This window comes from Athalia rosae, chromosome 5 (genome assembly GCF_917208135.1).
Source record: "Athalia rosae chromosome 5, iyAthRosa1.1, whole genome shotgun sequence".
NCBI lineage: Eukaryota > Metazoa > Arthropoda > Insecta > Hymenoptera > Athaliidae > Athalia > Athalia rosae.
This window is the reverse complement of record NC_064030.1, coordinates 5,243,073-5,263,108: the sequence shown is the minus strand read 5'-3', so window position 1 is coordinate 5,263,108 and position 20,036 is coordinate 5,243,073. Positions and strand designations below refer to the sequence as shown.

Sequence of the window (20,036 nt, the reverse complement as noted above, 5' to 3'; positions counted from 1 at the left end):
TACGTCATCGATTTTAGTCAACGATCGTGAAGACGTGGACAAATTTTTCGAATGAATAATAATTTTTCTTTTGGCAATAACAAATTTGCCTGCTATCATTTCAGCCTCGAACATGGTGCACTGGTCTTACCAAGGCACGAAAGGCACGGTTCTCGTCGGTGAGACAACAGAATCAAAGCCGGCAACTGCGGAGGCAAATAAAACCTCGTCAAGCAGACCCCGACAGCAATCGTCATCGGGAGGTAATTACCGGAAATATATTTTAGATCGTGTGTATTTGCGCAAACGTAGAGATACTCTTAACCAGCATGCCCCGGTGTCGCACAAAACTTTCCTGCAAACCTCTGAAGCACCTTTGGAAACGCAAAGTATTGGCGAAATTTATAGTTCCACACCCAATGATCGAGCTGAGCAGACCGACAAAGCCGGGACAACAACGGCGAACTATTTGCATGAAGATATGAGTAAAAGTGTGCATGCTGAACTAAATGGGCGTAAAAATGACCAGGTTAGTGGCGAGACTTCGACTTTGGCTCCCATAGTCGAAACTAGACAATCAGTTGGATCGTCTACTCCAGAATCAGTGCTTTCTGTGAATGTCTCTAGCTCTACTAACTATTCTCTTGACCGTGAAAAACTCACTACTTCTGTCAGTCATTCTTTTCAAACTGCTTCGGACTTACACGATTCGAGTGATAACGTTCCTCCGAAAAACTCATCAAAAGCGAATAAGTCTTCGACTGAAATTGATGCTCCGCCGATGCTACGTCCGAATTCGGACGAAGATAAAATTACCGAGACTTCCGATACCACAGATAAAAATAAATCCGATGTAAAAGTGCCTTCGATAACCGAAGTAGTACCTGAGTACATGGACATGATTGTAACGAAAATTGGTTCTTCGGGAACAACGTTCAATAATGTCTATACCAGTAGTAGCACCAGTACCAATTTAGACGCGCAAGATAAGTCCACTACAGATTATCCAATATCCATTAACATAGATGAAAAAAGTAATAGCGGGAGTTTCGGGATGATAGTTAATGATCCTTCAGAAAAAAATAAAAGTGAAAACGCAGATCTTGTTTTAGATAACTCTCGTTCGGTTAGTAAACATATAGATCCCGGTGACGTTAGTTTATCGTTTGGTCAAGATAACATCGAATCTGTAAATACATCCGCGATCCATGCAGACACTGCGAAAGGAACCGTCGAAGTTTTGCCTGTCGCTTTACCGTTGGTTGTAAGTCGCGTGGACAGCGAAACTGGTATGAATTCGAGTAAAACTTTGGAAAAATTAGAACTGCAATCGAAATCTGCGGCCAGTGTGAAAGAATCGGAAATATCCGACAAAGAAAAAACTCGACAGGAAGAAAAGCAGATTAGAACAACCGTAAGCAACCAAGATGAAAAAATCTTGAGCGATTCCAGGGAGAAGTTGAATGAATCGGAAGTACTCGAGACTCCTGGAGTTATCAAGGAGACTCGAGAATTGTCCAGCGAAGATTCTTCTTCGGAATTTATTAACGGCGAAGGTTCAAGTGGCGATACACCTGCAGAAGCTGAAAAGTCAGAGGAATTACAAAGGGATTATCCAGTGTTCAGTTATGGCCAAGACGAGATTGAAATTGTAAAACTGAGAACCGATCCTATTGACGCACCTATGGAATCAAAAATTGTCCCGAACTTGGCGACTAATGAAGTGAAAATCGAGGAGGCGAAGAACGTTCCCCCGACACTGACGACAAAGCGAAAGGAAAATTTGATGATTGTGAATGCCGGAGAGGAGGAATTTACCGAGAAAATCGGTGATAAGATTGGACAAAGAGGAACAGACCGTTCAAACAATGACGATGATGACAATAACAGCGTTCAACACGAAGATAAATCAAACCAAGGGTCAAAGTCATCTAACAACCCCCGCAATGGTCCCACGTTGCATGAAACGCATGAAACTTCGCAATCGATTAACGCAAACTCTATCACGTCTAACACAAACATAATTTCCGAACATCCGCTATCTGAGCAAGTGCACATCGTAGAAGTGCCTAGGGCTACGGAATTTCAACAGCAATCACGACGGGTAGTCGTCAATGTGACGATTGGTACGGAGGAATTCGCGGGCCCCTCAGAGTTTAAGAAAGCTTCTCGCCCACTGTACATGTTGTCTGTGTCCGTGCCAACCAATGGTGAAATTAACAGTTTTCCTGGAATTAACATCAGCCCCATACAATTACCCGCACAACCCGCAATGTCGAGCATGATGAGCAATCCAAGTGTCGTACTTGAACAAACAACAACCACACGAATACCACCCCCGCCGCAACCCCCGACAACACCTCCTCCGAGTTGGGGTGGTGAATGCGAATGCTCATGTCCCTGCATGGATTCTTATGAAAAGGATAACTTTTCAGAGGGATTGACTGCTTCGGAAGAGGCTTTGCTTCGTGACTTTGAGAATGAGAGCTTCAATTCTTCGTACGAAGAGACAGACTTGTTTAACAGTTCTGAAGATTATTCAGAAACGAATAATAATTTCACTGAAATACATAATTTAGAAGATTTGTTAGAGATCGAAGAGTCGACGACAGAATCTTGGTTAAATAGTACGGATTTTACTGACACGGAGTCGACCACCGACTTCTCAGAGACGACAACCGAAGGTTATTGGTGTTCTGGGACAACGCCACTTCCCCCAGAGCCCACTATCCTGATTCTTGAAGGTGAGGCCTCGTTTTCTACACTTTTCTTCGTTTTACTACCGCTTTAGCTAACATCGCTTCTTCGCTTGTTCTCTTGCATCGTCAAACAATAAGCACCTTTTTCTTTTTCTGGTATTTTGAGTTGCGATCATCAAGTTGCACGTATGAAGTTGATTGACTACAATATAACTAGTGTGCCGATGGTAGTTAGTGGTGTTTGTGAAAAAATCACCCGTAGTTAGTAGTAAAGATCCAGATCAACCTTTCTAAACAATTTTTTTCAGGAAATCATAAACTCTCTCGTATAATTTGATCAAGTGAGCATACAGTCTGAGTCGTAACATTAATGATAGATAAAAAAACGAAATAAGTGACAATGATTCATCGATTGTCAGAGCTTTAGCAGTTCTATGGAGTCAACTACATAAACTGACTAATATAAAACAAATAATCGTATTCGAAAAATCTTGTAATACAAACTGCAGCTAATTCGCATAGCATTCAAACTGAGCTGGGAATGCTAAAGCATTTTTTTCATTCATTCTTTCCATATGCCGACTATTATCCCTGGATACGATGATGTACTTTTACATGAATCAAAAATTTTTGAATTAATTTTCATCCAAAAATCAGCTAATAAATACCACATCATATCCTTGGGATGAATCGGCTCTGAGTAAAATCAGTGTTCTAGAATACGCTTTTCTTTTAAGGTGCCCGAACATTCCCCGCTCGATCATTCCCACCAGACGGCACAACGTTTGCTCAAGTGGCGCTCGGCCAGCGATTGAGCAAAGAAATTCCTCCATACAGTTACTGGAACATGCAATTTTATCAGTCGGAAGCAGCCTACGTCCGTTTCGATTACAACATCCCCAGAGGAGCGAGTATCGGAGTTTACGCAAGGCGAAATGCTCTGCCAACCCACACACAATACGATCTATTGGAAGTCCTCAGCGGCTTCAAGGCTCGAACTTCTCGGGCATCCCATGTTAGTGTCATTGTATGTTCATGCACCTTATCATATTCTATCGTCAAATTTTTTCTTTCACTACCAGTGGAATTTAAATTGATGGAGAAAATAATAGTAACTTCCGAATCTGGCAAATTGGCACTCGAATGATCCATCTCTTCCGATAATTCTAGCAACCGTCAATAAAGAAGGAAGTAACGCACTACATGGAACCTGGCCACTGGTTCTTGTCTCTTTACAACGACGACGGCGACCCACAAGAAGTTGCTTTCATAGCTGTGGTTGCGGAAGACATGACGCACAATTGTCCGAACGGATGCAGTGGCAAGGGAGAATGTCTGCTGGGTCATTGCCAATGTAACCCTGGTTTCGGGGGTGAAGATTGCAGCGACAGTGTATGCCCGGTGCTTTGCAGTCAGCGTGGAGAATACATAAACGGAGAGTGTCAATGCAATCCTGGTTGGAAAGGGAAAGAGTGTTCTCTTCGTCATGACGAGTGCGAAGTTCCAGACTGCAATGGTCACGGTCACTGTACCAACGGGAAATGTAACTGCGTTCGTGGTTACAAGGGAAAGTTTTGTGAGGAAATCGACTGTCCGCATCCAACTTGTTCGGGTCATGGCTTCTGTGCCGAAGGTACATGCATCTGCAAGAAGGGATGGAAAGGCGCGGATTGCAGCCAGATGGATAAAGAAGCATTGCAGTGTCTCCCAGATTGCAGTGGACACGGAAACTTTGATCTGGAAACGCAGACTTGCTTGTGTGAACCCATGTGGTCCGGTGACGACTGTTCAAAAGGTAATAATTGCAACCAGTCAAAATAATCATTGTCAGATTTGCGACGAACAATTATAATCAGAATATCGTCTTAAACTTTTATTTTTTCTTCCAGAACTGTGTGATCTCGACTGCGGACCCCACGGACATTGCGTGGACAACGCGTGCGATTGCGTGCCCGGATGGTCCGGCGAACTGTGCAACATGAAGCAATGTGATCCACGGTGCAACGAACATGGGCAATGCAAAAATGGAACCTGCCTCTGCGTAACCGGATGGAATGGAAAGCACTGCACTATGGAAGGATGTCCAAACTCCTGCTCGGGACATGGACAGTGCAGGGTGAACGGGGACGCGCAATGGGAATGCCGATGCTACGATGGATGGGATGGAACTGATTGCAGCGTCCTTTTGGAGCAAAATTGCAGCGACAGCCGAGATAATGACAAGGGTGAGTGAATTTTTGTTCTCCCAGTTACTCATCCATCACATCACGAAGAGATTTGTTATAGCTTCAACTGATATTTCCGAAAACATCAAGTTCACGTATTGATTTATCCGAAACAGATGGTCTCGTCGATTGCGAGGATCCTGAGTGCTGCGCGAATCATCACTGTCGAGATAGTCAACTCTGCGTTTCAGCCCCGAAACCAATCGACATTCTACTTCGGAAACAGCCGCCAGCAATCACTGCGTCATTCTTCGAAAGAATGAAGTTCTTGATCGATGAAGGCAGTTTACAAAACTACGCTCGCCAGGAGACATTCAACGAAAGGTACGTTTAAAGTTTTCAGTTTTCCTCAAATACACAATCATTCGTGAATTGAAACCACCAACACCGTGTGACACTGTCCGTCCCGGAATCAGTGTTGCATTCAGTAACACTGTTTTCATTAGTCCATACCATGTACTTACTACATACCATATACTTATACGCATAACGTGCTACATATATATCTTGTTATCCTTCCTATATATTATTATAATATTCTATGCGTTGTTGTGACCCGTGTGAAATCACATCCCAACAGTTTTGTACATATGTTTGTATGTACGTGTGAGCGAGCGTGTACCTTGCACCTCTCTTGTCCGTCCGAGTGACGCTTGCGTGAATGTATGAGTCCATGTTAACCATATTAAGCTTATGCCCATGCTCTATAGAAATATAGGAACTTTTTAAAATACCGTCAGGAAGTAAAAAAAGAGAGAGGAAAATTAATAGAAAAATCGTAGTTTTAATAAAAACCAAAAACCAAGTTTAATAAACAAACAAAACAGAAAGACAAGGATTGAACGCAAATATCGTAGCTCTAACAAAAATTTTAACTGGGCTTTGTTTTATCCGTGCTGCTGGGTCAGTGTGTTCTGGAATCACTTCAACACAAGGTAAGAAATACGTACGGCAACGAAAAGATAAGTTAGTAGCATAAACGGTAGCTGCTGAAAATATTTTGTGCATATTATATTAAATAATATCTTGTATTCATATTATATTATATACAAATAGATGCGTCATGTATATGTGTGTGTTTGCAATATATATTGTTATATTACACTTTAATAATCGCAACGGCAGCGGGGCTGCCCGGCCGGCGCAATTGTGCCGCCGTCACCGTTTCAGCCTATGCCCAGATTTTCAAATCACTAGCTCATTTGCCAATATCACACTATTTGTTGCATGGTTGAGTTTCCTTATTATTCCTACATTGTGTTTCGTGCCTTTTTGGTTACGCTTCCGACTTTGTGTTACTTGTACGTGTTGTCCTAGATTTAAGATTATATCTGCAATGAGAATATCTATCATTGTACAGTACATCCATCACCGTAAAGATTCTATCATCAAACTTTCATTTAATCTCATCTATCGTCTTGTCACTCGAAAATCAATGCGTCATTACCTTCCATTGTTTGAAAAAAAAATAAAAAAATTCATGATTTCCAGAAAAAAAATAAAAAAATTCAGAAATACCTTCGTGTCTACTTGAATTTTCAAATTCAACTTCGCGTTCAATTTTTACAAAATACCGTAATCATATAGCCATCGTAGATTAGTTTAGAGAATAGAATCGCTTACATACTTATAGTTTTCTTCCATCAAGCACCACCAGACATACCGTAGACGTAACTTTTGTTGCTCCGATAACAGCAAGCAAAATTCAATTACTAACAGACACTAATTCCAACAGCCGATCTGCTGTGGTACGTGGCCGAGTCGTTACCGCCCTTGGTACCGGACTCATGGGCGTCAGAGTGAGCACCAGCACTCCGCTCGAGGGTTTCACCCTAACGCGAGACGATGGATGGTTCGATTTACTCGTTAACGGAGGAGGTGCCGTCACCCTTCAGTTTGGAAGATCTCCTTTCAAACCGCAAAGCCATATCGTGTTCGTTCCGTGGAATGAGGTAGGAAAACATGCGCAAGCTTCTTAAAATCCTGTTAATTTATTTGTACGAATTCCCTAACGTCCGCTATAACTAAAACCCCAAACGTAATTTCAGGTGATCATAATCGATAAAATCGTTATGAGTACGACAGATGAAAAACAGATTTCTCACATCCCCCACGCTTGTGCGGCACACGATTACGATCTTATGAAACCAGTCGTTCTCGCTACCTGGAAACACGGATTCCAAGGAGCCTGCCCGGATAAGAGCGCCATTCTCGCTGAGTCCCAAGTCATACAAGAGAGTCTTCAAATACCCGGTACCGGTCTGAATCTCGTGTATCACAGCTCACGAGCTGCCGGCTACTTGTCAACCATCCAACTGCAATTGACCCCCGAAACAATTCCACCGTCCCTCAATTTGATTCACTTGCGAATCACTATTGAAGGTATTTTGTTCGAGAAGACATTCGAAGCCGACCCAATTATAAAATTCACTTACGCTTGGAATCGACTGAACGTTTATCGGCAACGCGTTTACGGAGTAACTACGGCTATGGTCAAGGTGGGATACGAATATATCGATTGCAAGGACATTATTTGGGATGTGCAAACCACCAAGCTAAGCGGACACGATATGTCGATATCGGAAGTGGGAGGATGGAATCTAGACATTCATCATAGATACAATTTCCACGAAGGAATATTACAGAAGGGAGACGGTTCCAATATCTATCTGAAACACAAGCCAAGAGTAATTTTAACATCAATGGGAGACGGGCATCAGAGACCGTTGGACTGCTTCGACTGCGACGGTCAAGCCTCGAAGCAAAGGCTGCTCGCCCCCGTAGCACTTGCCGCTGCACCCGATGGCTCAATTTTCGTCGGTGACTTCAATCTCGTGAGAAAAATTTTGGTGGACGGAACTGTGAAGACCGTCGTTCGGCTCAAGTAAGTTAACAATGATCAAGTCGGGAGATTCTCTAAAATCACGATAAGATTACTCATGTCAATTCGTCCTTGTTTCTGATTTCAGCGCGACGAGAGTTTCTTACCGATACCACATAGCATTGAGTCCACTGGACGGTGTCCTCTACATATCTGATCCAGAGTCACACCAGATAATCCGGGTTCGCGACACGAACGATTACTCCGACCCAGAACACAATTGGGAGACCGTGGTCGGTTCCGGTGAACGTTGTCTTCCAGGGGATGAAGCTCATTGCGGTGACGGAGCTTTGGCGCGTGATGCGAAACTCGCTTACCCCAAAGGTGTAGCCGTATCGGCAGACAACGTCCTTTACTTTGCTGACGGTACGAACATAAGGATGGTGGATCGCGATGGAATAATTACAACCGTTATCGGAAACCACATGCACAAATCACATTGGAAGCCGATCCCCTGCGAAGGAACTTTGAATGTTGAGGAGGTCCATCTCAGGTGGCCTACCGAGCTGGCTATTAATCCGTTGGATAATTCGTTGCACATGATCGACGATCACATGGTTTTACAATTAGCACCCGATGGACGTGTCAAGGTCGTGGCCGGACGTCCGCTACACTGCGCTTCACCCTCGACAACTTTCGATACCGAATTAGCGACACACGCGACTTTGGTAATGCCGCAGAGCATCGGGTTCGGACCCGCTGGGGATTTATACATTGCGGAAAGTGACTCCCAGCGTATAAATCGCGTAAGGGTCATTGGGACGGACGGAAAAATTTCACCATATGCCGGTGCTGAGTCAAAATGTAATTGTTTGGAACGAGGATGCGACTGCTTCGAAGCTGATCATTACCTGGCGTCTAGTTCGAAATTCAACACCATTTCGGCTGTAGCGGTTTCTCCGGACGGCATCGTACATATCGGTGATCAAGCAAACTATAGAATTCGATCTGTTATGGCGAGCATACCGGATGCCAGTGGGGCAAGGGAGTACGAGATATATTCCCCCGATACCCAGGAGATCTATGTTTTCAATAGATTCGGCCAACATATCGCAACGAAAAACATTCTCACCGGTGAAACAAATTATCTATTTGCTTATAACGTTAACACGAGCAACGGAAAGCTAAGTACCGTAACCGATGCTGCCGGAAACAAGGTATTCTTGCTAAGGGATTATTCCAGCCAAGTAAATTCGATTGAGAATACCAAAGGACAGAAATGCAGGTTGAGAATGTCGAGGATGAAGATGCTCCACGAATTAAGCACTCCGGATAATTATAACGTCACTTTCGATTACCACGGACCCACCGGACTATTGAAAACCAAACTTGACAGCACCGGCAGGAGCTACGTTTACAATTACGACGAATTCGGAAGACTTACTTCCGCCGTCACCCCGACTGGTAAAGTTATCAGTCTAACATTCGACCTCAGCGTGAAAGGTGCCACCGTCAAGATCGGACAGAATAACAGAAAGCCTGTTTCCATGCTTATCAAGGGCTCCTCGGTTGTAACTAAGGTCGGAGAAGCGGAACAAAGAACGATTGTTCTCGGCGATGGTAGCGTGGGTCGAGTAACTCCCTGGTTGCACACCGTAAGTACGGACACAGTCCCCTATTCCATTTTGGCGGAGATCGAACCACTGCTCGGAGAGAGCTATCCGGTACCAGCGAAACAACGAACGGAAATCGCTGGTGATCTAGCGAACAGATTCGAATGGAGATATTTCCTGAGAAGAGTACAGGGAAATAAAAACCGTGGAAATGCCAAGGCAGTGGCGCAAGTTGGCAGAAAACTTCGCATCAATGGTGAAAATCTTCTTTCACTCGAGTACGACAGAGAGTCCAATACGGTCGCTGTATTTATGGACGACCGCGTCGAGCTTTTGAATGTCACTTACGACAGAACAGCCAGGCCAGTCAAGTGGGGACCGAGAAATGGAATCTTTGCCGGTGTCGATTTGGAATACGACAGATTCAGTAGATTGACCAGTTGGACATGGGGCGATATCAGCGAAACGTACGGCTTCGATAGGGCAGGCAGACTTTACGAAATAAAATACAGCGATGGAACGGCGATGATATACGCTTTCAAAGACATGTTCAGCAGTCTGCCTCTAAAAGTCACGACTCCTCGTGGCAGCGATTATCTATTACAGTACGATGAGGCTGGTGCTCTTCAATCTCTGACCACTCCTAGGGGTCATATTCACGCCTTTTCTCTGCAAACTTCCCTTGGCTTCTACAAGTATCAGTATTACTCACCAATGAACAGACATCCGTACGAAATTCTCTACAATGACGACGGTCAGATATTGGCCAAAGTTTACCCGCACCAGAGCGGAAAAGTCGCGTACGTCTACGACCACACCGGAAAACTAGAAACTACATTAGCAGGTTTGTTACTGATAAATTTTGGTTTCTGAATATCGATTCTTTTTGTTTTGTTGGGCACGATTGACCATTTTATTTCTTGTTCCAGGTTTGTCATCAATTCACTACACATATCAAGAAGCGACGAGTCTGGTGCGAAGTATCGACGTAAACGAGCCAAACTTTGAAATGCGTCTGGAATACAAATACCACGCTGGAATCGTGAAGGATGAGAAGATTAAGTTCGGCAGTAAGAGCGGAATGGACAACGCGCATTATCGCTACCAGTACGATGGTAATGCGCGCATATCCGGACTCGAGGTAGACATCAATGGAAAGGAACTACCCCAATTGCGCATCAAGTACAACCAGAACCTTGGACTTCTTGAGGGTGTTAGCGACCTGAGAATTTACAGAAATACGTTCAACAGATCCGTCATGCAGGATACAAGCAAGCAGTTCTTCACCATAACAGACTACGACGATCACGGTAGGATAAAAACTGTCCTGATGAATATAAGATCTCTTGATGTGTTCAGGATGGAACTTGAATACGACAATAGAAATCGCATAAAAATGAGGAAGTTCAACATCGGTAGAGAATCAATGATGGACAAAATCACGTATAACGCCGATGGTCACGTTCTCGAAGTCGCTGACACCGACAACAACTGGCAATACAGTTACGATGAGAACGGTAACATCATCGGAGTGACGGAACAGAACGAGAAAATCACGTTGGGCTATGACAGCGGGGATCGTGTTGTTCAATACGGAGACGTTGAGTTTAATTCCTACGACGGTAGGGGTTTCGTGGTCAGAAGAGGTGAACACAAATACAGATATAACTCGAGAGGACAGCTGATCCACGCCTTCGAACACGATAAATTCCAAATTTGGTACTTCTATGACGACCGCGGCAGACTTGTGGCGTGGAACGACGATCGTGGAAATATAACGCAGTACTTCTACGCGAATCCAAGAACACCAGATCTGATTACACACGTGCATTTCCCGAAGTCCTCGAAGACTTTCAGGTTCCTATACGACGCGAGAGACTTTTTGATCACGGTTGAGACCTCTGAACAAAGATTCTACGTCGCGTCCGATCAGAATGGTTCTCCCTTGGCACTGTTCGACACTAACGGCAACTTGATAAAGGAAATGGGTAGAACACCGTTCGGTAAAATCATAAAAGACACGAATCCAGATTTCTACCTTCCGATTGACTTCCACGGTGGATTATTGGATCCTAACACAAGACTCGTGTACTTGAAAAAACGCCTTTACGATCCAGCGGTTGGACAATGGATGACACCAGCTTGGGAGCAAATGGCGAACAAACTTACAACTCCGACTGATATATTCATCTACCGATTCCGCAACAACGACCCAATAAACAACAAACAGAACGTCGAATACATGACGGATCTTCCAAGTTGGCTCATGCTCTACGGCTACGACGTCTCGGCCATGCTCGGTTCGGAATACACCAAGGAAATGGTTTACCAGCCAAGTGCCACCATCACGTCTCCTCAATTGACACCAGAATTCGGTGTGATGTCCGGGTTGCAATGTATCGTCAACAGGGTCCACGAGAAATTCTCCGACCTCGGTTTCGTCCCGAAACCGCTTCTAAAGCTGGAACCAAAGACTCGAAATCTTCTTCCTAGAGTCGCACACAGAAGAGCGGTATTCGGAGAAGGTGTACTGGTATCAAGGGTCGGAGGTCGCGCCTTAGTAAGCGTAGTTGATGGGGTGAACAGCGTTGTTCAAGATGTGGTAACTTCGGTCTTCAACAGTTCGTTCTTTTTGCCATTGCACTTCAGTGTTCACGATCAAGATGTATTCTACTTCGTGAAAGACAATGCCCTGAAGATTAGGGATGATATGGAGGAACTCCGTCGTCTGGGGGGTATGTTTAATGTTTCCACTCACGAAACAACGGAACATGGGGCTGGAACCTGGAAAGAATTAAGGTTGCACAATCCAGACGCAGCCGTTGTAATAAAATACGGTGCAGATCCCGAGCAAGAGAGGCATAGGATATTAAAACACGCTCACAAAAGAGCGGTGGAAAGAGCTTGGGAAATTGAAAAACAATTAGTAGCCGCCGGTTTCCAAGGTCGCGGTGACTGGACGGAAGAAGAGAAGGAGGAATTGATAAATCACGGTGACGTTGATGGTTACGAGGGTGTGGATATTCACAGTGTACATAGGTATCCGCAGCTCGCTGACGATCCAGGAAATGTCGCATTTACAAGAGACACAAAAAGGAAAAGACGAAAGAGTGGTAACAGACGCAACAGAATTCACAGGCATGACTCGTGATTTGACAAAAAAGAATAATTAAACTTTTACCTATATCAAACGCAATGTGAACAAACAGAAAAAAAAAAAATTAACAAACAAAAAACACATAATAATACGTATAAATAACACACACATTGTGATATGTCCATATGGTAACGTGTATAGAAATAAAACAATCAAAACAAGACTTCTAAAGTATAAACTAAAGTGAAAATGCAAAGTAAAAAACAAAATGAATGATAAACTAAATCTCTTTGCTATGGGGAAAATCCTCGACTTAATAAATGAGACGACTGAGACTCGTGTAACATATTATTTTATTTGTATCGAACTTGTTGGTGCCATATATATTATTATTATTATTAATATTATTACCATTATTAACACTATTATTATTAACATTATTATTCTTATTATTACTATTGAAAACGTTTTAAAAAAAAAGAAGAATAATCTATGAAGTGTCAAAATTAAACTAGTCGCAAGTAATGAAATGATGAATATAAAGCTTGTTACAGGGGTGATTATTTTATAGAATGAACAATTGCGTATGATATAAAATAATCTTGTACTTTAGGAATGATGTGCAGGTGTAGTTTGATAAAAAGTAGGTACTGTGGATTAAATTGATAAATGTGCAGAAAAAATTTGAATGTATAGAATCAGTTTCTACATGGGGTATAAGTAACACGAAGTATAAAAAAAAATATATACTGACTAAAAATTAATAATAACATTAATTAAAACAAATAAATTAATTAACAAATAAAAGAAACGTAATAATAAATGCTCTTCGATCGCGATAATATGTGTTTGTATGAGTGCATGTATATGTTGCGTGACATTCATGACTTTTGAGAACAATTTGACAAAAAAAAATGAAAAAGCTACGGAACATGATGGAATCAGAGCATAAGAATCGCGCAACAGTTGATGGGTTGATAACAGGGTCTATGACACATAGAAAAACTTATATATTTGAAAATTCAGACATTGAGTCTGTGTTTCGACGCGCCTATTATGTATTGCCTCCAAAATTATCTCCTCTGCACAATAGTGCAGTGATACAAATGACGAATATTTTAATCACGTTAATTACCACCAGTAACGATGCTCTGTACACACAAAAGAGAACAAAACGAAAAAAAAAAAGAATTAAAGGATTAAGAAAGAATAAAAAAAATACAACAGATATTTTTAACAAGGTGTTAAGTGGAAGCTGATGTAAATATATGGAATATGACTATATTATAATAATAAAAATGTAGATATTATTATACGTATTATAACGATGGTAAGTCCAATTTGAAATCTTGAAAGAAATGCTTTTTTATATACACCAATTATAATAGAGCCGCAAATAGTTAAAAAGGGGGATGAAAAAAAAGGGGAAAAGAATAAAATAATTCAAAAAACGTCACAATGTTAGTCTGCTGAACTTATTGTTAGTAAAATACAAAGAAAACTTCACGTGACATAATACATAATATGTGCATCAGTAAAATGATAAAACGATATACTAGTCCAGTGCATACATATATACCGTAAACATAAATACAATACATACATGGCCTACTGATCTGAAAGTCGCGCCGTCAACGTTCAGCATAATTAATTCATGTTCAGAAAGTAGGATACAAGAAAAAAAAAATAATAAATAAAAATGTACCGTATATGAATGTAGTTATGACAAATTACATAACTTAAACGTTTCTCGATATGATAGACTCCTTGTAAATAGTATATAGATACTAAAGTAAAAACTGTACCTAGAAAATAAGTTTAGCCATAAGTATCCATAAATTTAAGACGGTATAATTGAACCCATAATTAATATCGAAAGAAATGCAAGAAGAAAAAGTAAAAGAGATCAGAAAACAAAAACATAATGATGTAATGTCCAACATGAATTACTCGTATAAATACCCTCCCCGCGCCTATCTATTTCTACTCGAAATGAAAATTATTTTTTGAATTGTGTCGTCAAAATCCTAACATGTCTAAGCAAAGAAAAAAACAAAAAACGTACCCTTATAACAATAATGAAGAAAGAAATAATAATAATACTAATAATAATAATAATGTAATAATAATAACAATAATTATAATTATAATGATAATTATAATAATAATGATGATATTGATAAATAAATAAATTGTCGGTGTTTAATATTGAAAAATAGATCAAACTTCAAATGTTTGTATCAAAGTAATCGATAGAAAGTAATAAATAGGGATGCAGCGAGCCAACGTGCGAGCCGTCGCTCCACCGTTGTGTTCTCATAGGTGTAACTAAATACATAATCATGATGCAACATACTCGGTTGACTGATGTCGACGAGTGAAATGTGCAACTAACTTAACTGCTATATGCTGTACATATCTATTGTGTATAGCCACACTCAATAGTACTCTTCGATACGTATATGCTTTCGTCACATCAATATTTCATTTGTGCTCAGACTGGTTGAACTTGAAATTCCATCACTTTTCATAATTAGATGAAGTCATATTTCATTTATTACTTCTCGGGTTTTGCTTCACCGGATGATGATGCCTCTTTGTTCATAAACCGATCAGCGTCTGAACGTATGATAGTTACGAATCGTAGAATTTTCGTTCATCCCCTTCAGAAAATAATGTAGAAATCAATCTCGACAAATAAGATATCGATGTGATTATTATCTGTTCTCTCTATATCCGTAAACTCTACCATGATATTGTGCTATAAAAAGATTTGCTAGAACGTTGTAGGAAACTGGCTAATCGATTGCAGGATGAAGAATAATTTAAAAAATGCATTGAAGAAAAAAAAGACGCATATTCAGTATAACAAATTGACTCAAAAGAATACGTAATACGATAATTAAACTTGAATGATATGAATATTTACGGTTATTATATCATTTGGACTCACGTAATTGTCAATGTGATTTTTTTTAACTTTTTTTCTTGATTATTTTGTCAATATATAGTTCAGTTCGGTCGAATTTTGTTTTGTATTGAATTGAAAATCCAAACCGTTACAAATATTTGAAAAATGAAAGAACAAAAAAATTTATATTGGATGAGGTGATATTTAATACTGTTGCTAAACGTGACAAAGAAAAGCAATACTTTATAACTATCGTGTATGTCTTAAAAGAGAAACAAAATAATATAAATTAATATATTTAATTGTGTATCGGTAATTATTGTAAAAGCGATTATGTGTTTGTGACAAATGGGGGAAAAAAAACGAAACGATGACCACGAAAAGCCTGTCAATTTTTTGAAATGAGCAAAAAAAAACGAACTGAATGTCAGGCAAGGAAAAAAGATGAAAAATTCATAGCTACGTATGAAAGCTGCGTCAAATTTTTGTATATAATAATTAATTATATTTTGCTCTGTTAATGTTGTGGATTCTAAACGATTATAAAGAAACAAGAAAAAGCAAAAAAAAACCAGATAAAGCGGTAAATGTTCGTAGAGAAAAACCACTGTGCATGATATGAATCAGAAGCGATATTAATGTTGGTTAGACACCTACATTATACTCACGATAGTATATAGCTACATCTCATAAACTGTTTCCTTGAAATATCCTTCACCCTCCATTACCCTATTTTACTTTGACGAAGAACAAAACGAACGATTGTTTTTAACAGATCCCTTATCCCGTTTTCCTATGAACGTCCCTCATTTTCCATCTTGTACCGAAAAATCTAACCACTCAAACATGTGCCATGGTTACATAATATATTTATAATACTATTCCCATTGCACACGTTTGGGAGATGAATAACTAAATTTTTTTATAATTTAAATTGTACATATTTATTATTATGTAAATATTCTTATATACACAAGTTTATTTTACACTACAATATTATATTATTATGTAATATTTAATATAAGAACATATTCTATACTCTTACAATATAAGTACTCAATAAATATATCTATAAAATTTCCCAGTGTTTGTGTATGTCTACCCAAAACCCTTTTCCTATTGTTCCATCACGTTGTACATCGTCTCGATAAGCCCCAAAATGTATATTATATATATGCCATATATACATATATTAACGTTGGACATTGATTAAAAAAAATGGTATTATAATATCAACGAGATACGTGCCATCATACCCCATACGTGCGTGTAAATAATTCTGTATAAGAAATTCTATTTGCATATTGAATAGGCCCCAGTTTGCGAAATTTTTATCCATGTAATTATTTTGGTATCATTTAAATAGAATTCTCAAAGCTGAAGCACATTTCATTTGATCCATATCCCCAATGTGCCTAAGATGACCGCCGCTGGTACCTGAAACAAAATTATAAGCATGCGATCTCCCAGCAAATCCATCGATTCTCATTCCAAAGCTTCGATTGATTTGAAAGTTCTTGAGGAAATTTCATCCTACAGATCGAAAAGACACCGAAACACATCGACAATTCATTTTCGAGATATCGGATGGAAAAGGGAAAATTCATCGAGGCAATCCAGTGCTAACGAAGGGTGTGGCAATTAAGTAGAAATTTTTTGAGCAACCACGTAACAGAGTTTTTCACATTCTATCATGAAAGTAATATATGAAGATATCACTACATTTCTCGAATTGGAAATACGAGTGTAACTAGATATTAGACTTGAAGTCAGGTCAACGGATTTTCATTGTCTCCCTAATCCCCGTTAATCCCCGTGAATCAACATAAACACGAGCTGAGTGTTACCTCTCCAGGCGAGTTAGTATAGTGAGAACGATCGACCAGGAAAGACGTAGATATATTTCCTTCTGCTTTTCGATTAGGTAATTCTAAAATACGTGATTGCTCAAATCATTATCGTGGTGGAAATAAATTACACGAATATTATCTCGCAATAAAATAATAATCTCGAGGTTCTGGTGCGAGAGTTTTTTGTTGCATCGACGGGATATGCGCATCACCAATCTTCTGAAGCTGCGTCGTAGATCCGATCCAGAAAATGAAGAACTCACCTGAGACAGGTAACACACATGAAAGTTATAATTGATTATTGAACCTAACAATTAGTAATTGGCAATTAACGTTTGGGGTTTTATTGAAAATGAATCTGAAATTCAAATATCCATATATTTATACATGCCTAACTTTATTTGGTGAACGTAAAATAAAACCGTGTAAATAGAACTGCAACGATAATATAATCAACAATGATAACTGTGTATATATGTATACCTATACATATATAATAAATAAGCTCGATCATTTCTGATCAGAGGTATCATAAATAATTAAAGTTTAGTCGATCAACAATATATTACGTTGTTATAATCAATTCAAAGTACCTCCCCTCATTATCGAAATGCATTTGGGCTGATTTTTCCTGCTGTATACATGTATATTTATGTATGCATATTTTGTACCTCCATCGGTACAATACACATATATTCATATACACTAGGGTGGGTTGAAAACAAATTTTTTTTTTTTTCTTAGCATGGGGGCAGAATTTGTACCTTATGGAAACAGAAAATTTTTCAAATGTGGAAAAAATTTTTTACTTGATATTTCGAGGTAGCCCACTCGTTTTTTAAATAAATAATTATACAAGTGGGATACTTCCAGTAATAGAATTTTTTTTGTGGTCCAAAATCATAGAAAAAAACTCAAAATTGTCGATTATGATTGTTTTTTACTCGTTCACTGTTCAAATTTTTGTCCTGTTATTTTTGTAATTCAAGTATAAAATCGAAGAATCACATGCTCTTTCTTTGAGTTAAAATTGAAGTTGAGTAGCCAGCAGCGTAGCGCTTTGTTGTGAGACGTCACCTTCAGGGCTAAGCAGAGGTGACGCCCCACAACAAACCGCGCGCCCGTGGCTACCTGACTCCAGCTAAGCTCGGGTTTGCTGGTGAATTGAGAAATTCGAATATTTCGACGCATGCATGGATTGCGACGAATCAAAGTGGGTCTACGACTAAAACCAATCGATATGTCTTATAATTTTTCTGCTCCCAACAGCGAATAATTGATGATTACTCGATCGAATGCATGAGTAGATGATTTTGGCTTTCAGATTTAGATTTCGGAGCTGATTATATGTGAGATTACCCTTGAAAAGCCAAAAAAAAAATCGATTCTTGGGCCAAAAATAAAGTAGTTTAAAAATTGATTGTATTACACTTTTCTTACGTATTTTTATCTCAGGAATCCGAATCTGGAAGAAGAATTAATCTATCTCTAAAATTGACCGAGTTATCGCCAATTTTCAGCTTTTTGGGGTCAAGAATAAAAAATTCATTTTCTAGTTTATCTTCATGTAATTTGAGCTCAGAAATCCAAATCCGGAAGGAAAATTGATCTATCTGCAAAAATGACTGAGTTATCCCCATTTTTTCGCAATTTTCGGCATAAATTTGAGAATATCTCGAAGGGAAAAAATCGTAGCTCAATTTGGACAACGGATTCGTGTTCCTGAGGTCAAAATACATAAGAAAAGTGCCATACGATCGATTTTAAAAAATAAAAATTTTCAGCCAAAATTTGAAAAAATCGTAAGGGGTACCCCTTGGAAAAATCTCAAATTTTGACCAAAAATTTTTATTTTCTAAAATTCATCGTATAGCACTTTTCTTATGTATTTTGACCTCAGAAATACGAATCCGTTGTCCAAATTGAGCTACGATTTTTTGCCTTCGAGATATCTTCATTTTTATGGTAAAAAATGCGAAAAAATGGGGATAACTCGGTCATTTTTGAAGATAAATCAATTTCTCTTTCGGATTCGGATTCCTGAGCTCAAATTACATTAATATAGACTATAAAATCAATTTTTTTTTTTTGACCCGAATAAGCTGAAAATTGGCGATAACTCAGTTAATTTTAGAGATAAATCAATTTTTCCTTCAGATTCGGATTCCTGAGGTCAAAATACGTCAGAAAAGCATATTAAACCCAATTCAAACAAAGATTTATTTTTTGCTCAAAAATCGATTTTTTTTTTGGTCTTCAAGAGGAATCTCACATATAATCAGCTTAGGAATCCAAATCTGAAAGCCAAAATCATCTACTCATGCAATCGATCGAGTAATCATTGGGTGGAAAATTTTTTTTTGCTGGAAGTACCCCACTTGATCAATTATTTATGCAAATAACTAGTGGGCTACCTCAAAATGTCAAGTAAAAAATCTTTTCCACATTTGAAAATTTTTTTTTTTCCATAAGGTACAAATTCCGCCCCCACGCTACTAAAATAAAAAAAAATTGTTTTCCAACCCACCCCAATATACACATACACAGACTACATAAGTGTTTAATATATGATATATACATATATAATTTTTTTTTATTTTCATCCGCAACGTGGCGTATAATTTGATTTAAATATACACGCGTGTATTCCATTACATTATATCTTAATTTTATAATATTCTCGAATTTCAATATCATTTTAACTCATTTTGTTGTTTCTTTTTCAAATATATTATTTTTTATAATGTTTTTGTAACGTTACATTTTCTTACTTTTCAATATATATAATGTATTTGTAGTATATATTCATTTCATATGTATATAAGGTATAATATATGCATG

General features: G+C 39.1%; 1 protein-coding gene across 9 annotated transcripts in view; it reads left to right on the top strand.

Annotated features, from left to right (window-relative positions):
- LOC105684152 (teneurin-m) overlaps positions 1-15,751 on the top strand; it is a 374,554-nt gene extending 358,803 nt beyond the window's left edge. For 5 of the 9 annotated variants that reach the window (XM_025746002.2, XM_048656239.1, XM_048656240.1 and 2 more), the window contains 10 exons: positions 105-2,723; positions 3,416-3,705; positions 3,849-4,473; positions 4,568-4,903; positions 5,020-5,227; positions 5,812-5,838; positions 6,639-6,855; positions 6,952-7,787; positions 7,873-10,181; positions 10,267-15,751. In XM_025746002.2, coding sequence (XP_025601787.2) covers positions 105-2,723; positions 3,416-3,705; positions 3,849-4,473; positions 4,568-4,903; positions 5,020-5,227; positions 5,812-5,838; positions 6,639-6,855; positions 6,952-7,787; positions 7,873-10,181; positions 10,267-12,488 — 9,689 coding nt within the window. In that variant the 3' untranslated portion in view covers positions 12,489-15,751. The remainder of the gene's footprint in view (positions 1-104; positions 2,724-3,415; positions 3,706-3,848; positions 4,474-4,567; positions 4,904-5,019; positions 5,228-5,811; positions 5,839-6,638; positions 6,856-6,951; positions 7,788-7,872; positions 10,182-10,266) is intronic. The other 4 variants (XM_048656241.1, XM_048656244.1, XM_048656243.1 and 1 more) reach the window with 4 other exon arrangements.
- Positions 15,752-20,036: the final 4,285 nt, after the last annotated feature.